The sequence below is a fragment of the Athene noctua genome, chromosome 13 (genome assembly GCF_965140245.1).
Source record: "Athene noctua chromosome 13, bAthNoc1.hap1.1, whole genome shotgun sequence".
NCBI classification, from domain to species: domain Eukaryota; kingdom Metazoa; phylum Chordata; class Aves; order Strigiformes; family Strigidae; genus Athene; species Athene noctua.
Genome location: NC_134049.1, coordinates 14,574,248 through 14,599,158, shown reverse-complemented (window position 1 = coordinate 14,599,158; position 24,911 = coordinate 14,574,248). Strand labels below are relative to the sequence as shown.

Here is a 24,911-nt window from a genome sequence, read left to right as displayed (position 1 = left end):
CCGCATTCAACTATTTTAAGACTAGAAAAAAAAAATCTGAAGCCTTTCCCTCATTCTGCTGGTGAAGTTTAATTCACTCTAATTATTTCATATTACTTAGACTATAATAGTTTCATAATTTCTAGTATATTAAGCACTTAATACGTTGTGTCATTTGAAGTCGCATATTAAATTCAGCAAAGTACATTTTAATGAGAGCTAAGTAGTGTGAAAATATTAATACAACATAATAGTTCATTTTTGCACCCGCGCTGGCAAGTGCCGCCACCATGCCTGGTGTTCCCTGGGCAGGTGAGTGCAGCCGAGGCTGGACGAGCTCGTGGGACCGCGAGCTGCTGGGGAGAGCACGACTCCGGCCCCCCAGCATGAGGAAAGTGAGATGCAGGCCAGGCCCTGGCAAGGGGCTGGCGTCAGGAGCAAGAGTGATGCCCAGGCCAAGCTCCTCCACAGAGTGACCCCATGGCACCTCCAGCCCCTGAGGTGCCAGCAACGACCCAGCCAGAGGGACACAGAGGGACATGTGAGGGAAGAGGCTCAGCTGACCCTCTGCCAGCTCCAGAAAGGCCCAACTATGTCACCCCTCATCAACCCACCTCTCACCTTGCAGAGCTGGACTCTACCTTGTTAGCCACCCCTTTACTACCGTCCCCTGGGTCTGCACAGCCCTTCCCCATCGCAGCAGGATGCCCCCCCCTTCCCATCAGCCTACCTGCAGGAGAGGTGCCACCAGCACCCCCAGCCCCGCTGTTCCCACTCCAGGTCATGTATCGGGGACACTTTCAGCTGCTCTCACAGCGCAGGAGGACGTCTGGCCCCAAACCAGCCCCAAGAGCTTTTTACTTGGTGCTCTAAGAAACGAGGAAAACCAGAGAAAATCAGCTGTGCTTCCACCCCGAGGGTTCTGCAACCTTCGGCCCAGCCCACCGTGGTCCCAGCTGGGGCTTGGATGGTCTTCATCACCCACAGGTGATGGTGGATGCTGCCCCTTCCACCCCGCGAAGGGGGGGGGGGGGGGGGGGGCTGCAGCGCCAGCTGAGCCCACGCGGTGGCGGCCGAGGCCGCGGAACCGCCGCTGCTCCGCGTAATGAGAGTCCTGAAACTAATTAACGAACACGTCCGCGCTGCGCAGCTCCCGGGGACGGGTCACACCGCAGAAACCGCGCGGGCAGCGCCGGGATGGGCAACGCGCAGCACCCCCCCGCGTCCATCCCACCCCCCACCTCCCCTCCACCCCGCCCCGGTCCCGGGATGCTCCCGGTACCCGCAGTCCCGGTGCGCGGCGGCGCAAGGTGCATACCCCCCCCCGCGGCACCTCCCGGTGCGATGTGCGTGTCCCCCCGGTCCCTCCCGTCCCCGGAGCGCCCCAGGACCCCGGTGCAAGGTGTATCACGGCCCCGGTCCCAGCCCCCCGAGATGTCGTGCGAGGTTAATCCTGGGCTGAAAAACAGGTATTTCGGGCTAATAGGTGTGCGAGCACCTCCACGCCCGCTCTCAGAGCTCATTAATGTAAGACTTTCATGTGTGAAACGAGCATATAAATGGGCATTAATGAGCTCCCGGCTGCGGCGCGGAGGAGGGGGGGGGGAGGGGGGAAGGGGGAACGGCGCCCCCCTCCCCCCTCCCTCCCTGGCTGCGGCACCCGGTGTCGGCCCGCCCCGGGAACGTGGGGAGGGGGGGTAGAGCCCGGGGGGGCCGTCGGGGCTGTGCGAGCTCATGGTAGGGGGGACACCCCCGCCCCCCCACGGGACAGCCCCCACGGACCAGGCGGCTTCTTAAAGTCGAGTTTTTATTAAAGAACCAAAATCACGTACAGGGAAGGGGCTGGGGGGGTGTCTGTGTGTCTCTCCCCAGGGCGGGCGAGCGTTGTTCTGCCTCCGGAGTCGCGGACCGCCCGTTAAAGTGCTGTTACATCCATAAATTTACAAGGGGGTGGTGAAGGAGGAGGGGGGGGGCCCGAGTGGAGGGTGTGGGGGGGAAATAAATATACATCATAAATAAATAAAAATCCAACAAATACTGTACCAAGAGAATCACAGTACATTTATATCCATTGCACATAGCCACTTTTGTTTCCAGTCTGGACAAGGGTTGAAGAAGCGGACACACGGGGGGGAAGGGGGGAGAGGCGGAGCGGGGGGCCCCGGGGGGCGCGGGGCGCAGGGGGGGGGGGCCCGGCTCCCCCCTCCCGCCGTCCCGGGGCCGCTCCCCGCCGTATTGCCAGTCCGAGGAAAACCGGGCTCCGAGTCCTCTATGTACAAAGAGTCTCCTCGTGGAAATGGCTTGTGTGGGCTCTGCCCGCATGGCTTCGGGGGAAAAAGGGGGGTCCGGGGCGGGGGGGGGGGGGCTGGGATGGTCCGGGAAGAAGGGGGGGGCTCACTGGGGCAGCAGCGGCGGCTTGAAGGAGCAGTTCCCGGTGCAGTGCCGCGGGGTCAGCATTTTGCAGGAGAAGTGATGCAGCGCGTCGTGGGCCTCTGCAAAAGCGACACAACCGTCACCCCCAGACCCCCCCCATGCACACGGGGCGGGTGGGGGTGTTTGTCTTCCCCCCCCCCCCCCTTTAGACATCTGTGCTGCTCCCTCGCCCCGTCCTGCCCCAGTACCTTTCAACTTCTGCTGGATGGCGTAGCGCGCTTTCCTCTCCTGGTCCAGCTCGTTGCAGAGAGTATCTGGGATTGAGGGGGGGGGGGGGAGCATCACACCGCGCCGGGGGGGGCCCAGGGCGCGGCCGCCCCGTCGGGGATGCGCCGGGCCGAAGGGGATCGCGCTCGTCCGCAGGGCGGGAGAGGAGGGGGGGGGACACGGGGGGCCCCGTGATGCGCGCAAAGTCGGGCACGGCTTCCCGGGTAATTTTACGCCTCGGTTTTTTAATTTAGCCCGGGTGGAAATTGCTGCGAGAGGGAGGTTCAGTCGCTCCTGTGTAATGATGCCTCTCAGCCGTTTTCGGGGCGGATGGAAACCCCGAGGCGAAAGGATATCGATTTAATTAAAAAAATAAAAAATAACGAAAAAAAAAAGAAAAAAGGAGAGAGGCAAAAAGGAGATTAAAAATTAAAAGTACTAATTGCCGGATGGCCTCGTCCGGGCCTTACCTCGGACGATCTGGAGCTGCTGCACCATCTCCTCCCGGTACGCCAGCTCCCGCTTCATCTGGTCCTGGAAGTTATCTGGGGGGGCAGGGGGGGGCTCAGCACCGCTCCCCGGCCGGGGCAGAGCTGGGGGGGGATCGCCGGTACCTTTCAGGCTCTGGAAGTCCCTCTCCAGCTTTTTCCTCAGCTCCATTTGTTCCAGGACCAGTTTTTGCAACTCGTCTGTTTAAAAATACATGGCGGGGTTGAAGGGAGCCCCCACTTTTCCATATGGAGGCGGCTCAGTGCGGCGCTAATCGCATTACGTTACATTAATCACAGGAGCTAATCACTCCTGCAGAAAACACAAATACCTCGAGCTGCGGGGAGAGGCTGGGGGGTCCCGCCAGCCCCCCCCTCCCGGCAGAACGCCGACCCCCTCAGCCCCCCGCCCCGCCGCGGGACGCGTGTGTCCCCCCCCTCACCTCGGGCCAAATTTTCGATGTCCTTTTCCACCAGCTGCGTCCCGGCGACATCCATGCCGAGGCCGTCCTCTCCTACGGGGGGGGCAGAACGCCGTCAGCCCCGCCGCGGGGGCTCCGCCGGCCGCGCATCGCCCCGCGGAAGGGCCGCGGCGGAGCGCGGATGGGCGCTTACCTCTGTCGGTATTTACAGGGCTGGGATGCGAGACATTCCTTTGGTCCTGATAGGATTTTCTGGTCTCTAAATCCTCTGCCGCGGAGTGATTGTCTTCTTTATCTTGCTCTTAAAGTTAGTAAACCGATTGTCAACCGTAAGCAATGAAAGTACGGGCCTGATATATCCTTAATTACATAATTACGGACAAAGCCCTCGTTAAAACCTTCTTAGCGGACACCCTAATCGCTTTGCTGTTGGAAAGTAGCTCGCTGGCAGGAGCTTTGCCCGCTCCAGCCCATCCCAGCCGCACCGGCCCCGTCCCGCGGAGCCACCCCCAGGCGCGGGGGGGTGGGGGCACCTGGCCCCGTCCCATATACGAAAACCGTTTGCATTCGGTTTCCGCCCGAAATCTCCCCAAAACGAAAGCGGCGGCCCGGGAGCCCCCCCAGGGCTGAGCAGCCGGTGGCGGGGGGCACCCGGGGCCGCGCCCTCGATGCGCACCGACACCCCCCGGCGCCGCGTTACCCTTCGCCTCGGGGGTGCACAGGTACGCGGCCGGGGCTCCCAGGGAGGCGGCGGTCTTCAGCGGCTGCAGGTGCTCCCCCCTCTCCGGCGCGTACACCTACAAAACAACGAGTCAGGGCGGCGGCAGGGGCCCCGCGGCCGGTGCCGAGGGGACCCCCGAGGGCAGAGACACCCCCCCCCCCCCCCCTTGCCTCCCAGCCCGGTCCCGCACCTCGTAGGCGCCCCGGCTGCTGCTCCGCTCGGGGCTGCCGTCGGGCGGTTGACCCCCCTCCTGCGCCGCCGGCTCGCCCGCCTTTTCCTCGGGCCCGTCGGCCCCGACGGGCGGCGGCTCCTCGGTCCCGGCCAGCAGCCGTGGCGGCGGCGGGTCCCGTCCCTCGGGGTGGGCGGTGGCGGCAACGACGGCAGCATCCTCCTCCTCGTCCTCCGGGAAGCGGTTGGACTCCACGTCCACCTCGGGCTCCTCGGCCGTGTCCCCCCCGGGGGAGAGCGAGCGGTAGCTGGAGCTGCCCTCGCTGAGGAAGTCCGGGGAGAGGTAGCCGGGGCCGCGGGGGGCCGCGCCGCCGTACGCCTCCCGGGTGCCGTAGAGCTTGGCGATGCTCTCGGCGTCCTTCACCACCGGGCGGAAGGCGGAGAGGTAGCTGCCCTTCCTGGGGAGGGGCAGCGGGGGGAGCAGCGCCTCGTCCCCGGAGCGCTCCTCCTCGCCCGCCGCCCGCGACAAGGCGCTGGGGCAGCGCTCGCCCTCCGCCCCGGCGCCTTCCTGGGGGGTAGCGCTGCTCCTCCCGCTGCCCGACGGCTCCGAGCCCTCCAGCTCGCCGTGCCGGCTCGCCAAGCCCGGCGGTTCGGCCGCCGCCGCCGCCGCCGCCGCCGCCGCCGCCACCACCACGGCCGTGGCCGCCGCCTTGGCCTGGCTCTGCGCCGGGTAGGGCGGCACGGGCAGGCTACCGGCGGCCGGCCAGAAAACCGGGAACGAGGGGTAGACGCCGGCGTCCTTGGCGGCTCCGGGCTGGTGCGGCGGCTGGGCCGGTTGGTGCGGGTGGGGGTGCGGCGGTCCCCAGAACATGCCGGGGGGCAGCGCGCCGCCCTTGCCCGCCTCGCCGCCCCCCGCGCCGCCCAGCGCGTCCTCCTGCTTTTTGGGGCAGAGTCCGAAAGCGGCGGCAGGGAAACCGTAAGGGTGAGGGAAGAGCGGCGGCGGCAGCTTCTGCAGCATCCCGAAGCCCTTGCTGGGCACCGGGATCACCGGGTAGCTGCGCACCGCGCCCGCCCCGCCGTGCCCCCCCGCCGTCCCGCCGTGCGCCGCCGGTAGCCCCAGCGCTCCGCGCTCGCCCGCCGGCTCCTGCCCGCTGCACCGGAGACTCTTGTGCGCCGGGGCCAGCTCGGGGCCGGCGGGCGGCGGCGGGTGCAGCGCGGCCTTGGCGGCCGGGGAGCCGGCACCGGGCCCGCCGGCGGCCGCCCCTTGCAGGGAGAAGGTCCGCTTGCGGGTGCCGCCGTTGAACATGGCCTTGACATCCTCCCAGGCGTGCGACAGCTCCTCCGTGGCCGTTTTGTCGCTGAGCTTGAGGTGGCGGCGCCAGGAGTTGAAGTTGGCGGCGTCGGGCTGGGTGTATTTGGAGTCCGGGGTGCGGTGGGAGTGGAAGATGAACTTGTTGGGGGAGAAGTACATGCTGCAGTAGCTGCACTTGATGCACTTGGCGCGGGAACTGTTGTACCGGGCCGGGATAAAGCTGCCCCGGGAGCCCCAGGCGCACTCGTGCACCACGTCGAAGGCGAAGTTCTCGGGCAGCTTGGGCGGCTTGTGCTCGCCCAGGAAGGACTTGCAGAGCCGCTCCGCCTCCCGCTTGGTGATCATGCCGCAGCGGCGGGAGGAGATGGGCATGGCCCCGGCCCGCCGCAGGATCTCCAGCTGCACCGGCGTGCACTGCACGCAGGTGATGCCCAGGGCCACCCGCCGGTTGTGGATCTCATTGTAGCTGTAGTTCTTGAGCAGCGTGTTGGAGATCTGCGCCAGGCACAGCCGCTCCTGCCCGTCGATGACCAGGGACACGATGGGCACGCCGTACAGAGAGGTCTCACCCACTTGGTTGGGCTTGAGGGTATTGGAGCCCTGGTACGGCTGCAGCTCTTGCTTTGAATTTGGGGAGGAGCTTGCATCTCTCCCATTTCCCATCTGACTGGCGATCGCCTCCATTCCCCCCCAAAACGCCCCTGCAAAACAAAATCGGGGAAAGACGCGGGTTAGAACCGCTCCCGGGGCCCCGCCGCTCCCGGAGCTCCCGCTGCCCCCCGCTCCCAGCTCCGCGCCCCGGCTTGTCCCCTCTCGGCGGTGGGTGTCCGTGTGTGCCCCCCCCGCTCTCCACACTATCTCCCGCCCGGGGCGCTGCCGCAGGACCCCCCCTCGCCGCGGTCAGGCCGGCCGGAGGGCTCTGGCGGAGCCGTGGCGCATCCTCCGCGCCGCGGCCGCCGGTACCGAGCCCCGCCGCAAACACCCGCGGCTGGGCGGCCCCGGGAGCCCGGCGGCAGCCGTCGCCCGGGGCAAGGGCATCCCCACCCCACCCCACCTCTCCTCTCCCCGGGTCCCCGGGAGGTGCCGCGTCCCTTCCCTTTGTGCCGGCTCGCCGAGCCGTGCCGGGCCGCCGGTTGCACCGAGCCCCGGGCGGGCTCTAACGAAACGCGCCGGAGGATGCGACCGGGCTCGTCCCGCGGCGGCGGGGCCGGGGTTGGGGATGTGGGGGTGTGGGGGGGCGCCGAGCCGTGGGGCCGGGCCGGGCGGGCCGCAACTTGCCCCTCGGTGCCCGTTATCGGGCGGAGTGGGGCGGCGGGCGCGGCTGACCGGGAGCCCCTTTGTCGTGTCTCCGGTCGGCGATTAGGAACGGGCGGATTAGGGGCCGGGGCAGGGGGGTGAGGGGGGGCAGGACCGGCAGCACGTAGCAGCAGAAGGGCAGCGGCGAGCCAGGCAAATTGGCTTAGCGGGGAGGGCTCCGGGCGGTGGTAAGCCGCTTCCGTGGTCATTACACAAAATAACGGGGAGCGCTTTCCGAAAACACCCCCCCCACCCCCCCGACCCCCGTCCCCTCCATCCACCGCCCGGTCCCACTTACCGCGCCGCGGAGCCCGGCTGGACGTGCGGGCTCTCCTCGGGGTTAGGGGCCGCAGCCCGGCGCCGGGGCCGCCATCCGAGGTGTGGGGGGTGTGGGGAGGGCGTGTGTGTGAAAGGGGGGTCCCGTCCCCTCCGAGCCCTGTTCCCGCGGGCAGCCGCCGGGGCGCGGGGCGGGCGGGCAGCGACGCGCCCTTCACCGACGCCTCGGGGCCGCCGCCCGCCCCGCCGCCGCCGTGTCCGCCCGGGCGAGATGCAACAAGAGCGAGTGACCAGCCGCGCCACCGAGGGAGGATCCGGATCCGTACTTGGAGACGCTGCACATTGATCCGGTGACAGCTAAAATAACGGGAAGACACACCCACTTAGCACCAGCATATTTACATTAACTGCCTCCGGGACCCCGCGGCCGTCAATCACCGATGCGCTCCAGTCAATCACGGCGCGGCTTTAAGGCACGGCGGGGAGGGAGGGAGGGAGAGGGGGGGGGCGTGGGGGGCCGCCACCGAGCGGGGACCCGCCCGGGCTGCCCGAGGTAAGAGCGGGGATCAGCCCCAGGCCGCACCTGCGCGGGGCTCCGCGCCTCTCCGCGCCCCCCCCCCCCCCCCCCCCTCCCGGTGTGGGTATCCCCCCGGGGGGGGCGATCGCTCGTTGAAAGTTTGCGTGGGGAGAGGGCGGTAACGAAAAGATTAGCCCGGGGGGGGTGGCGGAGGGGCCCCATCGAAATCGGGGATGCGTGGTCGCCGCGCATCCTCCCCCCCTTACCGGGATGCGCGCTCCGCCGGCGGGGCGCGGGTGCGGAGCGACACCGGGGGTGAAGCGGGGGGGACACCGGGGCGGCAACGAAATCGCCGGGAAGCGAGGGCGGGGGGGGGCGCGCCCGTGTTTTTTCGTTCCCCACGGGGGCCCACTCCACGCCGGCAGCACCGGCGGCCACGGGAGCGGGACACACACACACGGACCCCCCGCTCCGGTGGCCGCCGGTGCTGGCGGCGTGGCGGGGGCCCACAGCCGCGTCCCTGCCCTGGTTGGGTTCCCGCATGCAGCACTCGTCACGGCCACGTTAATTAAACTGTAATTAATCATCGCGTCCGGCCGCGATCGGCGCAATTACACTGATCAAACAGAAGTTAATAACGGCGCGGATCGCCCCCAGCTATCACTTTCGTGCGTGTGTGTGTGTCCCCCTTCCCCGCCATCACCAGCGGCGCCGCGAGGATGCGGCGGAGCCGACGCGGAGCGGAACGCAGGTGCGGAGCCACCCACCTCCTCCGCGCTCCCCGGGCCGCCGCGGCTGAACCGGCCCCGGTCCACGCTCCCACGCGGGAAAGCGCCGGCGGCTCCCCCCGGGACGTCCCGTCGAGGTGCGAGGGGTGGGAATGGACACGGACCGGGTGCTGCCGGGCCGGGCCTTGCGGCGCGGCCTGCCCGCAATGATCGCAACCCGAGCCGGTAATTATTCCTCGCCTTTTAATTATTTATTCCCCCCTCCCGCCCCGCCCCAGTCATCCTCCGGCTAGGCGGGCGCAGGAGCGCGGTGAGACGCGCCCGCGCTGGGGCCGAGCCCCGCTGCCCCGCTCGCCACCGGTTTTCGGGTGATCCCACGGCGTGAAATACCCGCAGCGGCTGCGGAACCGGCTGCCAGGCCACGCCGGGCTGCGAGGCACCGGGAGCAGGCGGCCGCGGGGACCGAGCCGGTGCCCCCTTCCCGGGGCCGCTCCCGCGGTGGCACGTCGGGGCGGGGGGGTGTGTAGGGGGATGTGGGTGGAGGGCCGGGGGTCTCCGGGAGGCCTGGCCCCTCCGCCGGGCCCTTCCCCGGGCCGGGCGGCTACCCCGGTGCCCGCCGGAGCCCGGAGTGGCGGAACAGGCCGGCGGCTTCGCCCCGACGGCGGGACGGCAGCGCGGAGCCCCGAGGCGGGCACCGGCCCCGCCGCTCCGGCCGCTCCCCCCGCCGGCCCCCGGCTCCTCGCAGCCGCCGTATCTTTTAACAGTTGAATTGACTGCAGTTTTTGTCAGTTAATTAGGTTTAATTTACATAATTAGTACAGTATAAAGAGTATTGGGGATAATCAGGAGGTACGTCTCGCTTACTGTGTAAACACGGATTCGGAATTAAAAATCAGATGTAATTAAGGCGTGTGCGCGCGGCTTTTAATTGTAATGAATTTCTAATTAACGCTCAACGATCGCCGCACGCGAGAGCCGGGACGTTTGCGGGCTCCGCCGCCGCCCCGGGCGTCCCCCCGGGGGCCCCCGAGCGAACCGGGGTGCGCGGCCGCGGAAGGGCCGCGGAGGAGCGTGACGGGACCCCCACCCCCCCCATCCCCGGGCCGCCGGTTAGGAGGTGGCGGGCAGGGCGGTGCGCCCCGACGGGACCCCCCCACCTCCCGCCCCCGGGCCGGTACCGCTGGCAGGCGAGGCCGGCGGATAATTTAGGTTAAAACTTAGGGAGCCGTGTCACGGGTGTATAAATAAATAATCACGCGGGGACGGCCGCGAAAGGCCCCTCTCTCCTGGAGGGCTGCGCCGAGATTGCCACATAAATCACGGCGGTCTAATTCAGTGGAAGTTTAATAAACGCCTCCTATTGGAAATGAATGTTCCCCATTTAACAGTTGTATCAGCACCATATAAAACCATGACCCCAATAAATTTAATTTTAGAGGCCGATCAATCCGGGCTTCTCTCTATCGATCCGCCGCGGCTCTGCGCCTTTACAGCCTCTTCCGCGGCCCTTCCCGAGGAGGCGGGGGGGAAGGAGCGTTTCGATTAGACTCTTTATTAGGAAAAGATTGCTCCGAGAGGCCTGAAAATTAAACGGTGACATTTTAATTACTGGACATTGACAAAGGGAGCGGGCGGCGGCTCTCTGCAGGCCGGGCACACTCCGCCTGACCCAGCGTGCTGAGCCCCCCACGGGGGTGGGCCGGGACCGGCAGCGACACAGCGTGGGGGGGAGTGCGTGGATTGGGCCCCCCGGGGTTCCTTCTCTGCAGCCCCTGGGGGGCCCACGGGGCCCTCTCGGTATGCCCTGGGGCCCTGGCTGTGCACACCTGTCCCCCACCCCCTGATACACCCCCACTGTGCACCCCAGCTCTCCCACCGCCCCCCACTTCATGGACCCCATCTCTCTCCCCACCCCTTGTCTATCCACCCCAACTCTCCCGCTGCACGCCCCATGCACCCCATCTCTCCCACCATGTCCCCCTGTTCTGTGCTCTCCACGATGCCCACCGTGCCCCCTCCATGCATGCTCTGCCCCCACCACATGCACGCTGGCTCTCCCCAACGTGCACCCTTTGATGTGCCTCAGGCTCCCCACTATCCCCCCCCCCTCCAATTTCTGTCACTTTGTCCCCTGCCCCCCCCCATGGCAGTGCTGCCCCTCACCTCCCCTGCACTGTCCCCTCCAGCCCTAAATCTGCCTAATTTCCCTCGGCCTTGGCAGCTGCGGGGTGGCCGGGGCTACGGCGGAACGCAACGTACACGATCGATAGACACGGCTTTACTGATTAGGTTAAACCTTGGCGGAGCTGGAGCGGGATGAGCTGAGGGCAGCCATTAACTCTGCCTTCATCCTGCCAGGCCGTGCCGTGCCGTGCCAGGGACACCTGGGCACCACGGCCCTCCGGGACCGAGCTGCACTCACCTGCGTCTGTGCCCCGGCTGGCCGGCAGCTCTGTCTCGGCCACAGAGAAGTTTTCCTCCTCCAGCCTGTAAAAGCCCCAGACATCCATTTACCATTAAACATCTCCTGGGCTGACCGGCTACTTATAAACCTTGAACTTTCACTGCAGGACTCGGCGGCGAGAGCAGCCGCAGCGGGGTACGGGCGAAGCAGCAGCCGCTCCAGTAGCCGGTAAGGCTCAATCTATAAATCCTGTCCTTAGTGCACACTTGTAGTTTATGGCCGTACCCTTTAGCGAAGGTAAAGCGGCCCTGGGTCAGCGCAGCTCCTCGGCAGCCGCGCCGCAGCACTCCCGCTGCAGCTTCCCGCGGGGAAAGGCACAGACCTTGGAGTTTTTCTTTTCTTAAAGCACAACCTTCTTTTTATTTGATATGCCCAAAATACTTCCATAGAGTTAGAGATTTTTTAGGGTTTGTGGTGGGTTTTTTTTTCCTCATTAGGCTTTCACACACCAGACTGGGCAGCCTGGCAGTGCGGTACTGGTGAGATGGAGGAGCAGGATGAGGCCAACAAATTCAGGGGGTATTCCCCCCCATCCCTCCAGATTTGTGCCCCATGGTGCCTCTGAGCCCCCCCAGCCTGAGGGAAGGCTGAAAATAGGTTACCCTAAAAGAACTCCTGTAGCTCAGGACCTCACCATCATGCAATGCATCCTGGCTGCCCCTCCCCACCAGACACCCCCTCTGCTCCCCGGGGCCTGGCTCCCACCGTAGGGACAAGGTGCCCACCAAGATGCAGCATTTGGGGCTCAGACTGGTTCCTGCCCGGGTCCCCGCAGGGCAGAGGACAGCCCCAGGGCAGCAGTGGGGCAGGAGTCACCCACAAATAACCTCACATGGCTGACGAGGGTCTCCTGAGCACCGTCTGGGGAAGCTGAGAGGCCAGAGCCAGTTCTCTTGCAGCTCTCCAAGAGCTGGGGTCGCCAGGGATGGGTTTAAATCAGCCCTGTCAGCACGCCGAGGCCTGCCTGGGCCAACTCCTGGCAGCTGAGCGAGGATGTGTCTCCTGGGGGTGTTGTGGGGTTTCTTACATGTTTCTGTCTGCTGGTGCCACATCTCAACGGGAGCAGGAGGAAGAGCCTCTGCACAAAGATGTTCACTCCCTGAGAGGCTGAGCAGCCTCAGAGTCCTTTGCAGGGAGCAGCGCGGGGGATGCCTGCCCCAAACCCCCGTGAAGGCAAAAGATTTGCTGCTCCCATTCAGTGCCTGAAGAAGCTCAGGGGGTTTCTGCATGCCCAGGACCCCTGCGCTGTGGGGAGTGGTGGAGCACCTCGGCTTCTCTCTCTGTGCTGGGGACCCCTCCCGCCCAAGAGCAGAGACCCAGCGTGGGGCATCTCAGCTCTTGCTGCTGCCTGACCTGCCTCCTCCCTCCTCTTCCTCGCTGGCTGAGGCTGCAGGCTCCCTTGGGGGTGTCCCAGGTACAGCTCCCACAGGGATGGATGCCAAAGGCCCCCCCCCCCCGCGCTGTCCTACCCTGGCGGCATTGCCCCTCGCCCACCAAACAGTGATCTCTGCTGGGGGCTCCCAGGGCCTTTGCTCTCAGTCAGCGGGTTTTGGTCTCTGCAGGATTAGGGATTTTTTTTTTTTTCCCAAATTCCCAGTTTTTGCTTCAGATGTTGCCCACATGCTCCCTGCATCATAGCGGCAGAGGGTCCCTGCGTTCCGTCCCTTTTCCACTGATGCTTCTAGGTAAACTTTCCCTGCAGGACAACAAAGCTCCTTGAGGCAGGAAAACACAAACACCACTCCCAAATCCTCTGGTTTGTGTATGCTCTCAGATATCAAAGGGATCCAGTAAAGCTCCTAAGAGCTGTTTCTAGTGATTGTTCAGTTATTAACAATAACGTATTTTTCAGCCACTGACGTCCCTGCTTGACAGACATTAAGCCCAGGGAGAGGGATGGGTTGGGGACCCCTTGCAGCCCTCGAAGCCACAGCCTGCTGCAATTCCCTGTTTTGTTTTCTTTGCCAGATAGACGAGTATGTACAGACACACACACAGCTTTTCAGGCTGTTATTTGGAAAACAAAGACTGACACTTTGCCTTTGGAAAGCTGACAGCAGGATGTATTTGGTCACAGGATACAAACAACAAAATATTTTCTAATTTTTCTATGCTGTGTTGAAGGGCAAATTACCGCGGGCTCGTCTCACAGGATGAGCTTTGCCTGGCAAGGATCATAGGCAGGGAAAAGTGGAAAACATTGGAAGTTTTGGCAAGGATGGGATGTACCCAGTTTTTTGCAGAGCCTGCAAGCTCCCGCAGACACAATCCCATAGGAGATTGGGTCTATCAGTACCTCTGTGACTGAGGTTACAGGGAGAGGAGACAAGAGTGGTGAGACTGGTGTGGGGCTGGTGGGATGAGGAGTGGGGCTGGGGGAGATTGGGGGGGGGGGGATGATGTCACTCAGCTCATCTATAGCATCCACTGCTGAATTAATGTGTTTGTTATGCATCTCCCTGCCCCAGTGCTGTCATCTGAGCAGGACTCAGCTGTAGGGTATAATATCGCTGCACTTTCTGCAAGCTTTTCAGCCGAGAAAAGCCTTGATTCAGACTCAAAAAAGTGGCAGCAGGAAGGAGGAGAGAAGGACAACGTCCTTGGGCAGCCTCAGCTCCAGTGCAGCACAGAGGGCAGCACCGCTGGGCCCCTCCGCAGCACCCAGCACTTCCAGCCCTGCCTGGCAGCTGGGAAAAGCTCCCGGCTTTTCCTATCCCCGGAGTGGGATTTGGGGCCAGGATGACCCACAGCTGGCGGCAGAGCCCCGGGCATGGTTCACATGTCTCGTGATCTCAAAGTCACCAGTTCCCAGGCAGGATTTCCTCAGCCCAAAGGCAGCGCAGCAGCCCTACTCCGTCGTGCTGAGCCCAGCGCTGCGCCCCAGAGGATCCCTTCAGCCAGACTGGGGGGCGCAACAGCACATGGGACACCCTGCACTGCATCAGGGTGCCCCACGCCAGGCCCACCCTGACGCCCCGCACAGCACAGACACGGGGTTGGCACATGCTGCAGGGAGAGGAGCGGCTCTCCTGGGTGCAGACTGCTTGCTGTGGGTGGGGGCACCCAGCAGAGCCATATCTGCCCAGTTTTATTGCCCTCCCCCCCCCCAGCTTTCCCCTTACTTTTGCCCCTTGGTGCTGATGGGTGGTGGCGAGAATCAGGCTGAACTGCTGGAATTAGGCTCTGTAGGTGCCAGGGGTTTGCACACGCGTGTGCAAAGCAGGGCCAGGTCGTGGGTTGGGAGAGCGAGGTGCTGTGCTGTGGGGGGGAGGGGGGGGGCCAGTAGCTCCCCTGCAGCAACACAGCACGGGCTGTGGAGTCCAGACCTCCCATAGAGATCCACCATCCCCGAGGAGGTGGCAGTTTGGGACACCCCACCTCACTGCCACTTGACACTGGGGGTGCAGCAAGGCTGGCTAGGCTGAAGAGGAGCTGTTTTTATCCCAGCCTGCCTGCTCTGCTCTCCCATCCAGCCCTAACCCCCCCAGAAACGGCGTTAACCGGGCGCTGGGAGCGGAGCGGGGTGGAAGTGGTGCTGCCCAGCAGACCCCTGGCCGCTCCCCCTCTTCCCATCTGCACCAAACTCAAGGACTTGGGGACAGAAAGATGACAGAGGCCCCAAACCTCCCCCATGATTGCTGGATTAAGTATACTGATGAAGACAGCAAGGTTAATACCTGTGCCAGTGAATTATAACACTGTCAGCCCGTTAGCCAGGAGATTTTTCACGTTTCCATCAGCTGGCATCCCGCACAGATTTTCAGGGTGACGTCTTCCCCTCCCGACCTCCCTGCCAGGGAAAGCGCGAGGAAAAGCCTTGGTTTTACTGACTTTTTAACTTAATCCAAGGGAGAGACTTTTTATCCAGAGAAAGCTAATGCAAACTGTTAGAGATAAATAAATGGAAGAGCTGCCTATAGTCTGGTTGGCTCACAGGGAAGAAATTTGTCTCACTTTAGAAAAAGGACCTGGAGGTATGGGGGCTGTTGACTCATTCATTGTACTGTTATCTGCCAGGGAGGTTGTGACATCAGAGCAATTAAGACAAACTTTAGTCTATAAGTTCATGCCTGCAACCTCTATACTTCAAAAGAAGACAAACGATCCCTCCAAGGAAGGAAACAAAGTCTTTTCCAAGCTGCTTCCAGAGTAACATTTAGGATTTGAAGTGGTTGAGGAGGAATTTTTCACTGAATTGTTGGGGTTTTTTTAAGCTGCTGGTATATAATAAACTACCTGAGCATTTTTTTTTAGCAAAAGTTTATTTCTAATGCAAAGACAAGCAGACAAAAGCCCCAACCTCCTCCCCCACCCAAGTCACACACACCAATCCTGCCTTTCACCATCCTCTCTTCTGTGTTTTGTTTTTTTTTTTAGTAAGTGTCTTAACACAAGGACTGATTAAATCTGTGTCAGTCTCTTGTGGAAACATACACAGGAATTGCAGGAGTAAGAAACACACACCAGAGATGCTGCAATTGCTCTTCTTTCCTTTATGGTAACAGCAAACCTGGGAGCCTTTGCTTGACCCAGTGGCACCCACCGTGCAGTGACTCCAACGTTTTAAGAGATCAAGGTAGAGCTGAGAAAGGCAAGACGCTTCCAAGTCAGCCACGGTAATAACTAAAACCCTGCAGCCTGTCTCTGGCCACGAGGGCAAGTGGCACAGCACGGCTTGGGCCCCTCTGCGCAGTCTCTCATGCCCCCCCAGGCTGTCATGGCCCTCAGCTCCCTTGTGAGCGCAGGCAGAGCTTCACGCCCTCTGTGCCGCTGCTGTCTGCAAAGCCCCGCGCTCGGGGCTGCTCTCCCTTTGCGGCCAGAGGCCAATAGTCCATCACGCGTGGCTCTGGGGCCACCAGCTGTGGCTGGTGCTCACCCAGCAGCACCCCTTGCTTTAGCAGAGCACTGTCCTCTTTCACCTCACCTCCTTCCACCTCAGCAAAACCTTCCTGCATTTATGGATCATGTCGTTCCTGCTTGGCAAACCCAAGCCACAGCACCCGGAGCAGAGAGAGGCACCGCCGGTCATTTGGTAGTGCGATGCCCACCTACCTGCCCTGCTTTTAACTCTGGAGGGGCAAGCCCTCACCTCCTCACAGGATGAGCAAGTCTAGATACTTTTTTGCTTGCTTGCTTGCTTTCGGTTTACATTTAAAACCAGCATTTTGTGGATGTCTGCACTCACAGACAGCCAACAACTCCTTATGAGATCCTCTGAACGCTCAGTGGGTCATTCGTACAATAGCAAAAGACTAACAGTTAAAAAATACTCTGGAGCCAGGAAATATACAATACATTCAATAACAAAAAATATAGATATAAAATACTTGCTTTAAGGCTGTGTACAGTTTAACTGAAGATAATCTGAGGACATTAAATTGCTCAGCAACAAAAGAAATGTGGGAAGAAAAATCCTTAATGTGGTGGTGAGGGAAAGGCAGCAACAAATATCCTGAAAGATTTTGTTGGTGCTTCTAGAAAATATTTTTAGCAAAATATGATCCAGAGAGACTGGAGTCTGAAGCGCAGGGCTGGTGCTGCTAGTCCAGGATGAGCTGCTGCCTGGCGTGGTGCTGCGAGCCAGCCCAGCTCACGGCGGTCCTTGGGTTGATCGCCGTTCCTCCAGCATCCTGCACACCCACATGGACACGACTTCTGCGTTCCCATCGTTGTACTGCACGATGAATGGGTGGCCCTGGAAAGCAGGATAAGGCAGAGTTAGCCAAGATAAACGCAACCCTTCCAGTTGAAACCCAAAAAGGTTGGGTATTTAAAATTTTTTTTTGAAAAAATATATTGGAACATCCTGTGGTTACAGCTATAAAAATGGAATAAACCAGTGATTCGAACCAGTGAACTTCCTCTTGGATCCATGTTATCCACGTGTTCATATAGAGAAGGGAGGACTGGGGGAACCCAGACTCTACTGAGGCCTTAGCCTAGCACTCCTTGAAAACACTGATTTTTTAACATTTCTTTTTTAATGTTCCATTAGCTCATCATGCTTTGAACCAGCTCCTTTGAAGGATGGCTTGCCAGGCTGTTCAACTTCTAAATGATGTGTTAGTAAAAGGGTATCCTGACAGAACCACTAATCTACTAGCCTGCTAAAAAAGGTCTGTGATCTCTTAATTGTAAAGTTTCTCTCTTTAGTAGCCCCCTTTACCTGAACTACTTTGTTCATGGGGCAGAGGCTGAATTGTGCCACGCAGCTGTACCATGGCACCTTCACTTACATTTGTGTCCTTGACTTTTATCAGTGGAAACCTTATGCCTTACCCTGTGCGCAGGCATCCCTTAAATGGACGCTTCTACGAATTACCTAGGAAAAAAACAATATCCCTGCAAGTGTTAAATTCCATTTGTTCCTTGGTCGCTGAGCTCTGTGCCTGCAGGACCAGGCGCCAGGCTCTGCAGCACTTACAGCATCCGTAAGGAGAGAGATTTGTTCATGCACGTACATGCTAGTACCCGTCATTTGGAGTGATCGGTTGATACAGAAATGAAAATATCACCCAAGTGTAACTGAAACAGGTCTTCATGAGAAGCTACTGTGGGAATTAAGTATGATGGGAAGAGGGCTAACTATAAAATATTCCCGGTCATGAATTAGATGGCTACTGCAGGCACTGGAAGACTGTGTCTTAGACACCTCAAAAAATCAGAACAGCATCTCAGGATGAAACAGAAATATGGCCTGCAATTTCAGCAGCCAGCTTAGGCAGTTCATGTCTCAATCTGGCCACATTCCTAGAGATGGGAACATGCCATCTTCAGATGAATCTCAAATGAAGTATAAAAATCCACAGGAAACCGAGTACCGCAATTACATAAATGACTGAAAGAAAGCAATCGCCAGGAGAAACCATCACAGATGATGAAAACCTCTACTCCAAATCACTCAAAAGCAGCTCAGTTTTTGCAACACTAAACTTCATGGCTCTTGCAAACAATGCCTGAAAGGAATCAGAGTAGATCTGCTGGGGAGCCTCTGGGAGGGTGACGTACATGTGGGAATTGCCGGCGCGCGCAGCCCGACGCCAGCCGCAGCGGTGGACGGCGGCAATCGGCACACGGAGAGCAAGCACGGGTCTGATGTGGGGCCCAGGAAGCCTGGTCGTTGGCTGGGTTAGGATGGCACCGAGCGGAGCAATGAAGCAGCGCTGGGCTAAATAGAGCACAATAAATCCTCACGGCATCAGCTCCAAGCAATAAAACACTCTGTGGGCCAGGGCCAGCAAATGCAGGAGCCACAGGAATAAAATATGCCATTATCTACAAGAATTATGGAGAAAGGGCGAGATGCTGTTGCTTCAACTCTTTGGGATGACTGGAAATCTCAGCTATAACTTTCTAGGGAGACATCTGAGACGTGGAGAGCCCTTCAGGTCTTACTGGGACTAGCTCAGTTTGCTTTCCCAGTTAACCTCATAGAGGAAAGACGGAAGGAATACTCTGGTGGAGTGACTTAGCTGAGGAAGAGGTCCACCACGAGGAGAACATGACACACAGGCTATGCCATGAAGAGCTACAAATGTCTCAAGTGTTTTATTTTGCCACGAAAACTGCCTAACAGCCCTGGGCTTGAGTTTCTCTGCAGCACAGGCCCCAGCCAGCCACAACCCCGGGCCTTGGCAGAAGAGCAGCTTTCCCTCTCCATGGGTGCATCTGTGGGATGCTGGCTGCACCTCCACGGGCTTTTGGGAAAGGCAACACAAGGAAGGGGCAACCCAAGAGTCATCGTGACCCGGGCCTGCACACACGGAGCAGAGCCCAGCCCAAATGGTGCTTCCATCTCAGCAACTTCCTGGCACCCAACACCTCAGCTTGAAAAGGGTCCTGGTCCAGTGGCCAGAAAGACAGTACCGCTCTGCTGCCTGGATCAGCAGTGGTCTTGGATCAGCTCTGAGCTTGCGTTTTAAGCTCGGAAAAGAAAACCAGCACACAGCAATCTCTGTGCCAGTAGGTCCCCAGACGGGCAGAGACCAGCCCCTGTAGCTCACGGAACTAGTATGTTACTTGGTCTTTTTTTCTGCTCACACTGCAATCTCTGCTGCACTCTCCTGGTGGAGAAAACTGCAAATGTGGGTCCTTCTTCATGTAGATAGAGGAACACCACAGTAAGAGGCAAGACAAAGCTAATAAGCATGTAAAGATGAACTCACCAATAGTTGTTGGGAACTGGTTCTCACCTCCATTCATCTCAAAATACTAATTCCCACAATTAAACTAGTGAGAGTTGAGGTGGCACAGCCCACAGACTTGAGACAAGAGGTGTATTAAGATGAGAGGATATGGTTAAAAAAAGGTGAAGGAGAGACCCCAAAAGTGGGGAAAAAAGGAGAAGCAAGTTTGCCTCTAAGCTAATAAAGAGCTGGGAGGTGGGAGGAGACACAGCTGCACCAGGCAGGACATATAGTGGCTTAATCTCTCAGCTATGAACAGATCTTACTTTGGAACTACTTAAATCAAACTTTTCTCCATCCATTTATCAGAGAATGCACAGGTTTATGCTGTGAACCACCCTACAAGAACACCCAGACCTTGGTGGAGAGCAGATAATTTAAACAACTATACCCCAGTCACCTCCCAACAAACCTCACTGCTGATGACCAGTGAGTATATGAATAATTCCAGCAGCAGATGAACTGCGAGAGCAAGACCCTGTGATGCAGAGAGGTCTGTTACGATCTGCTCTGTGAGGACTAACATCTCACACGTGTTTCCTCCCCAGGTTCATTCATTGCCCTGCCACGTCTGTCGCAGCAACAGTTGGTATTTCAGCCTGGGCAGGGAGAAGCTGCACTCATGGGTTTCCTCACCAGTATCAGCATCAACAGGTCAGGCTGGTGGCCTCTACTCCTGCTTGGATTTTTTTATTTACGGGGTGCACACAAAGCACAGCCTTTGGGAATGCCTTACATGTGCACTGCAACCCGATGGCTGCCCTACCTTTTCACCCCAAGGAAAGCTTAAGCCTGCTCAGTCTAGAACTCAAATTCGAAATGGGGAAAAAAACCCCAAAACAACATGTCAGAATCTAAAAGACATTGCAGTGACTAGGGTGAAGCTACAACAGAAATGGCACAGTTGCTGATGAGCTCATGAGCTTTTCTATGTAAAACTCCTTTTGTGTGAAATCCCACATAGGTGTGGATACGCACATCCCAGAAAACAACCAGAGATGCTGAAATCTGCAGATACAAACCCAACTCCTACAAAATGGAGGCTTCAGTGCAACTCTTGTGTGATTACAGGTTTCCAGAGCAAAGTCAGTGCAAAGAACTTGCCTTCCCCTTCTCAGATTTGTCAGTGTTTCCCACCAGGCTCAAGCTACAAGCCCTTAATTTTATCTCCAGGCCTTTGAAATTGTGGGCAGCTGCTACCTGCCATTGTAATCGACCTTTCTGAGTTTGCTCTTTGTAACTGCTACAGAAATAGATGTTTTCCCCCAATATTCAGTTCTTTGAAGCAAATTGCTTCCTTTTAGCCATTCTTAGCTGTAGACAGTAACTTTAAATTTGTCAGAGTGCTCTGAATTTCCCATCCAGGCAGCTGCCTGTGTGCTCACACTCAGTCACTGCTTGGAAAATGGTCCACCAAGGAAGAACAACACATCCAGAGTCCATTTGAGAGCTCCGAGGATGGCAGCAGACAGTTCACTGCTACCAAAGAGAAGATGGATGATCTTAAAATGATGCATTGAAGTACACAGATGCTTGCGGCACTAAACATATGGGCAACGTCTTTCTCCTTCCAACACCTGGCTACTAAAAATCTTTAGCTTTGGTCTTGAATGTCTAACATCAGGAACAACGCTAAAGACAGACAGCACCCTCTTTTTTTTTTATCTTCCACTCCAGACATCCCATGTATATTTGGGTTTCACTTACTAAACAAATTCAGTGTGAAATATTCCTGGTTTTACTTGGTTCCTACCTATAAAAACAATTCAGGAGAGGGCACATTCAGGAACCCAGAGACAGGAGTCCTGGCATTTATTCCCAAGCTGCCACATACTTTCCAGCATAACCTTCACAAAGCAGCTTAATCTCCCTCAGCCTCATGGTTAAAAAGGGAATAAACAATTCTGCTCTCTCACGAGAGTGCTGTGAGAATCAGTGCAAGCATATTTTGCCCAGTGCTTTGGTACTTTTGGGTGCAAATATGCAAGAGTAAGGTAAATGCTTATTATAAGCAACATAAGCTAGTAGTAGCTGTTTTGCTTCTTAAACAAAACAACAGTCAAGGACGCGAGTGAGAACTAGGGAAAAACAATCAAGAGCCCACAGACAAGGAAGAGCAGATGCATTGGGGCAATTAAAAAACAGCTATTAAAGCCAGTCCGCTTCTCCCATGAATCTCCTTTACGATGGAGAGGCTCCCCGCAGTGGAAAACATCTCACACCCAGTATATCCTTGCATTTAAGCTACTCACAACATGCAAAGGGAAACTGCAGGCTACGCAAGGTTGAAAACGTCAGCTAGCCATGCTGTTCACCCTATTTGCTTTGTTTTGTGAGGTCATTTCACTGAAGCCTGGGGTTTTACACACTCACTCTTCTCCCTAGGAATAAGCTTAACTTGAAACTACTCTTTAGATTTCCCATGTTTTTAGACTACACTGCTCTAGTAGGAATTTTTCTCAGGCTGAAGGGATGCTTTTACTAGAAGCTGGTTTTCAGAATCTGGTGTTTTTCCATTTTGATTTATTTTGGGTTTTTTTTCTTTGCTTTTAAATAGGGAATGGGAGAACAAAGATTTCCACCGAAGCTGAGACTACAGTGTCAGTGTGACTTGTCTTTGCAAATCTTGGTGGACAGCCCATGGCATGTTCAGGTGAGGCACTGACAGCCAGGTCACAAATGGCCCAAGAATGTACAATGTCCATGGATGGCCGGTGCTGAAGTCTGTACCAAAACCACTTCACTGCCTCTAATACCTGAACTCGCTAGACCATACCACGCTCAGCAGCATCTCACCTGCTGCAGTCATGCCTGCAACTGCAATAAAAACATACTTCAGAGATCAATATATAATTGTGGACAATGCACGAGTCCATCAAACCTGCCCTTGGCCTGTTTACAGCAACATAAGAAGTGAAAATGCAGTGCAAACTCCATAAGAGGGACCTGAGGTTGGCTTAGCATCCAGAAACATCTTAGAAAACATTTAAGATTTCCTCCAAAGTCTCCAGCCACTGTGGTTGCATCAGCAGCGGTCTCCTCGGCTCTTGGCAACTTCTTCACAAAGTCACCCTGAGGTTCTTGCCACTATTCAGCATCTAATCCCCCATTCCCCCCTTTTCAGACATCCAGAGTACTGCAACCATTAACTCCCGCAGGCCAAAACACACACACATCAGAAATGAGGGAATTAAACTGGAGAGATCTTTGGAAAGGAGAGTGGAGAGAAGGGGCAGGAAGACTAGACAGGCAAGGAAGGAAGGAACGAGGGGAAAAAACCCAGGTAAAAATCAAAACTGCTAAAGGAGAAATGCAGCTGCACCACTCCAGGTCTAGTGCATGCCCAGGCTGCAGGATGGGGCTGGGATAAAATGTCATCTCCAAAAAAAAAAAAAAAAAAAAATTGTCACAACAGCTTGGACACTATTAATAAATTCTGGTCACTGAGTGTCTCAGCCACAAATGAAAGTCCCAGCCCTGACTTCAACAGTGAGCAATATTTTCTAAACCAAACACAACCAACCTGCTGTACTTAAAAATTCCCATATCGATTTATTTTGCTTTGCAAGGTAACATTGAAAAAAGTTAAACCCGTGGAAGCTCGAAATGTGTTTTCTGTTGCAGCAGCTGCTTTTGCACTGCCCTGGTGAGATTACCCTCTCTGGTGTGACGTGCACACATTTTTTGCAGCATCTACCCATCCATTTTTTTGATGTGGGGAAGTTAGCTGGCACTTGTATCCCCCTGGGCAGCAGCAGAGTTGGGGTGCTGAGCTGTACCTGGCTCCCCGGCTCCAACAGCACGCTAACGTCAGCAGAGAGCACAGCACAGCACTTAAATCCACTGTAAACTGGCAAATAAGAGATTGATATTAAAGCCTCTGTAGTAAAATCACCATAATGGAGACTTCACGCCACACCAGTGATGGTTCAGCCAACATTTGAGCGTCAGTAACATGCAAGAGCTCGCTGCAACACTGACAGGCGTAATCACGGAGGGAAGCACAACGCTGGGGAAAGATGCTCATGAGAGCCCAAAAGTATTGTGGTTGTCCCCAGGGCTGAGCTGATCCCACCCCCTTGCATTTCATATTTGCTCAGACTTCTACACACATTCACTACAAAACACTAATCACCCCCTTGCCAATTTGGCCTTAAAAATACCTGGCAGTCAGTACATCCAGACTCAAGGAGCAGAAAAGACGTTGAAAAGCCCCCACCAAACTGCTTCCTCGTACTGGCCTGCCTTACCCCGGCCAGGGGTTCGGCTCAGTAGGATGCACATTCTGAGGGGAAGTGGCTGCTGGTGAGAGCACAGCAGCTTGGAGCGGAAAAGGTCAGGCAGGACGGGGCCAGGGATAGCCCCAGAGTGAGTGTCAGCCAGCCTAATTTTGTGTGTCAACTCCGAAAATTAGATAAACAATGACAAACCAGGCTTTTTAAATGAACTTGTCTCATCTTGTTCTCTTGATAAAGGGTACATTTCTCAAGTTGCAGTGTCCCACCAGACAGGTTAACTCTTTCAAAGGGGAGCACCTCGCAGAGGGTGATGTAAATGATTTAAATATCTGACATGAAATTAAAAGGGCAGTGCCCCCCTGAACACACAGCCCTGGTAATTCAAACTCATTGCTCACAAACCATCAATCATTTAGCCCAGTCAATTAAATTGCCATTATTCAAGGGTAAAAGTTCTATAATTTTACCTACCCTTAAAATTCAGCAATTTGCTTTCGTGGCCTTCTCCTACAGCCTGAGAAATCTTCGTTTCTGATAATAACCCACCCAGAGCTTATTGCAACAGACTTCAGATCTCATCCTTGGCAGGACCGGAGACCCACGGGCCTTTTCCAGCACCACGTGCCCACACACAGCTCTGCTCCCGATCTGCCGCCCGGCACTGCAGGTAGGAGCGAGGGTGAACTCTCCAGGGGAGATGGAATTCCCCCTGGGACACAGTCCTAATGTAAGCCCTGTGCATCACCCTCAGCCCCAAATCTGGGCTACCCGAATCCTTTCAGCTATTTAGTCTAATGCATACATTACAGTTTACACTGCCTCTCATGCACAACTCCAGGGAAGACCAAAGCTTCACAAGGGTCTCTCCCATAAATGGGTTCCTCTGCCACAGACTATAAAATGCTTGTGTTTGAACAGCACCAAGGAGGTTTAGACCAATGCTGAGGCTCCTGAACACTTCCAGAAGACAGGCAGACAATAAATAACATCCCTTAAGCAATGCTTCTGTGATTTCAGAGGACTTTCCAGGCACAAAACAAGTGATTGTTTAATGTGAGACTGGTCTAAAGGGTCCATGAAATAGGCAGCTACCAACCTTACCCAGGATGGTGACAAAGTATGTTCCCAACCTGAAATACCGATCAGTCACCAATCTCCTTGTAAATCTGCAAAAATGGCAGGGTGGTGTTTCCTGGGGCAGGGAACAGAGGGGGACAGGGAGGACACAGACAGGAACCTTAATCCCAAATAGTACTCAATTATATTGCTCTTTTTTGACAGTGCATACAGATCTAACCCACATCATCATCTCCTTATATTTTTTTCACTGGGGCAGTGAGAGATTAATTAGGGAGCGCAGCATGACCTGCTCGGAGCAATCCTGGAGGATGTACCAGGGTCAGCGCTTGCTCACTGCACCACCCTGGTAGGAAGTGTCCAGGGGCACATGAGCCAGCGTGGAGAGGAGGACACAAA

The 24,911-nt window shown here is 57.2% G+C and overlaps 2 protein-coding genes across 4 annotated transcripts in view; both read right to left on the bottom strand.

The window, feature by feature from the left end:
* Nucleotides 1-1,977: 1,977 nt before the first annotated feature.
* SKOR1 (SKI family transcriptional corepressor 1) lies at nucleotides 1,978-7,433 on the bottom strand. Its single transcript, XM_074917182.1, has 9 exons — nucleotides 7,325-7,433; nucleotides 4,441-6,431; nucleotides 4,230-4,326; nucleotides 3,723-3,830; nucleotides 3,551-3,622; nucleotides 3,234-3,308; nucleotides 3,090-3,164; nucleotides 2,601-2,666; nucleotides 1,978-2,471 (listed from the first exon to the last, which is right to left on the bottom strand). The coding sequence occupies exons 2-9, from the start codon at nucleotides 6,412-6,414 to the stop codon at nucleotides 2,374-2,376; spliced, it is 2,565 nt and encodes an 854-aa protein (XP_074773283.1). The 5' UTR covers nucleotides 6,415-6,431; nucleotides 7,325-7,433; the 3' UTR covers nucleotides 1,978-2,373.
* Nucleotides 7,434-15,304: 7,871 nt separating this feature from the next.
* Nucleotides 15,305-24,911, bottom strand: part of MAP2K5 (mitogen-activated protein kinase kinase 5) — a 140,265-nt gene continuing 130,658 nt past the window's right edge. For all 3 annotated transcript variants that reach the window (XM_074917412.1, XM_074917415.1, XM_074917416.1), the window contains one exon: nucleotides 15,305-16,706. In XM_074917412.1, the coding sequence (XP_074773513.1) occupies nucleotides 16,602-16,706 (105 nt within the window). In that variant the 3' untranslated portion in view covers nucleotides 15,305-16,601. The remainder of the gene's footprint in view (nucleotides 16,707-24,911) is intronic.

Bases quoted from the DNA above. Each gene is read 5' to 3' on its own strand.
- SKOR1 (XM_074917182.1), bottom strand. From the start codon at position 6,414: ATGGAGGCGATCGCCAGTCAGATGGGAAATGGGAGAGATGCAAGCTCC. The intron at 4,327-4,440 runs GTGCGGGACCGG...GTTGTTTTGTAG, and splicing joins GCAGCCGGGGCGCCTACGAG to GTGTACGCGCCGGAGAGGGG. The intron at 3,309-3,550 runs GTGAGGGGGGGG...ATTTTTAAACAG, and splicing joins CATCGAAAATTTGGCCCGAG to ACGAGTTGCAAAAACTGGTC.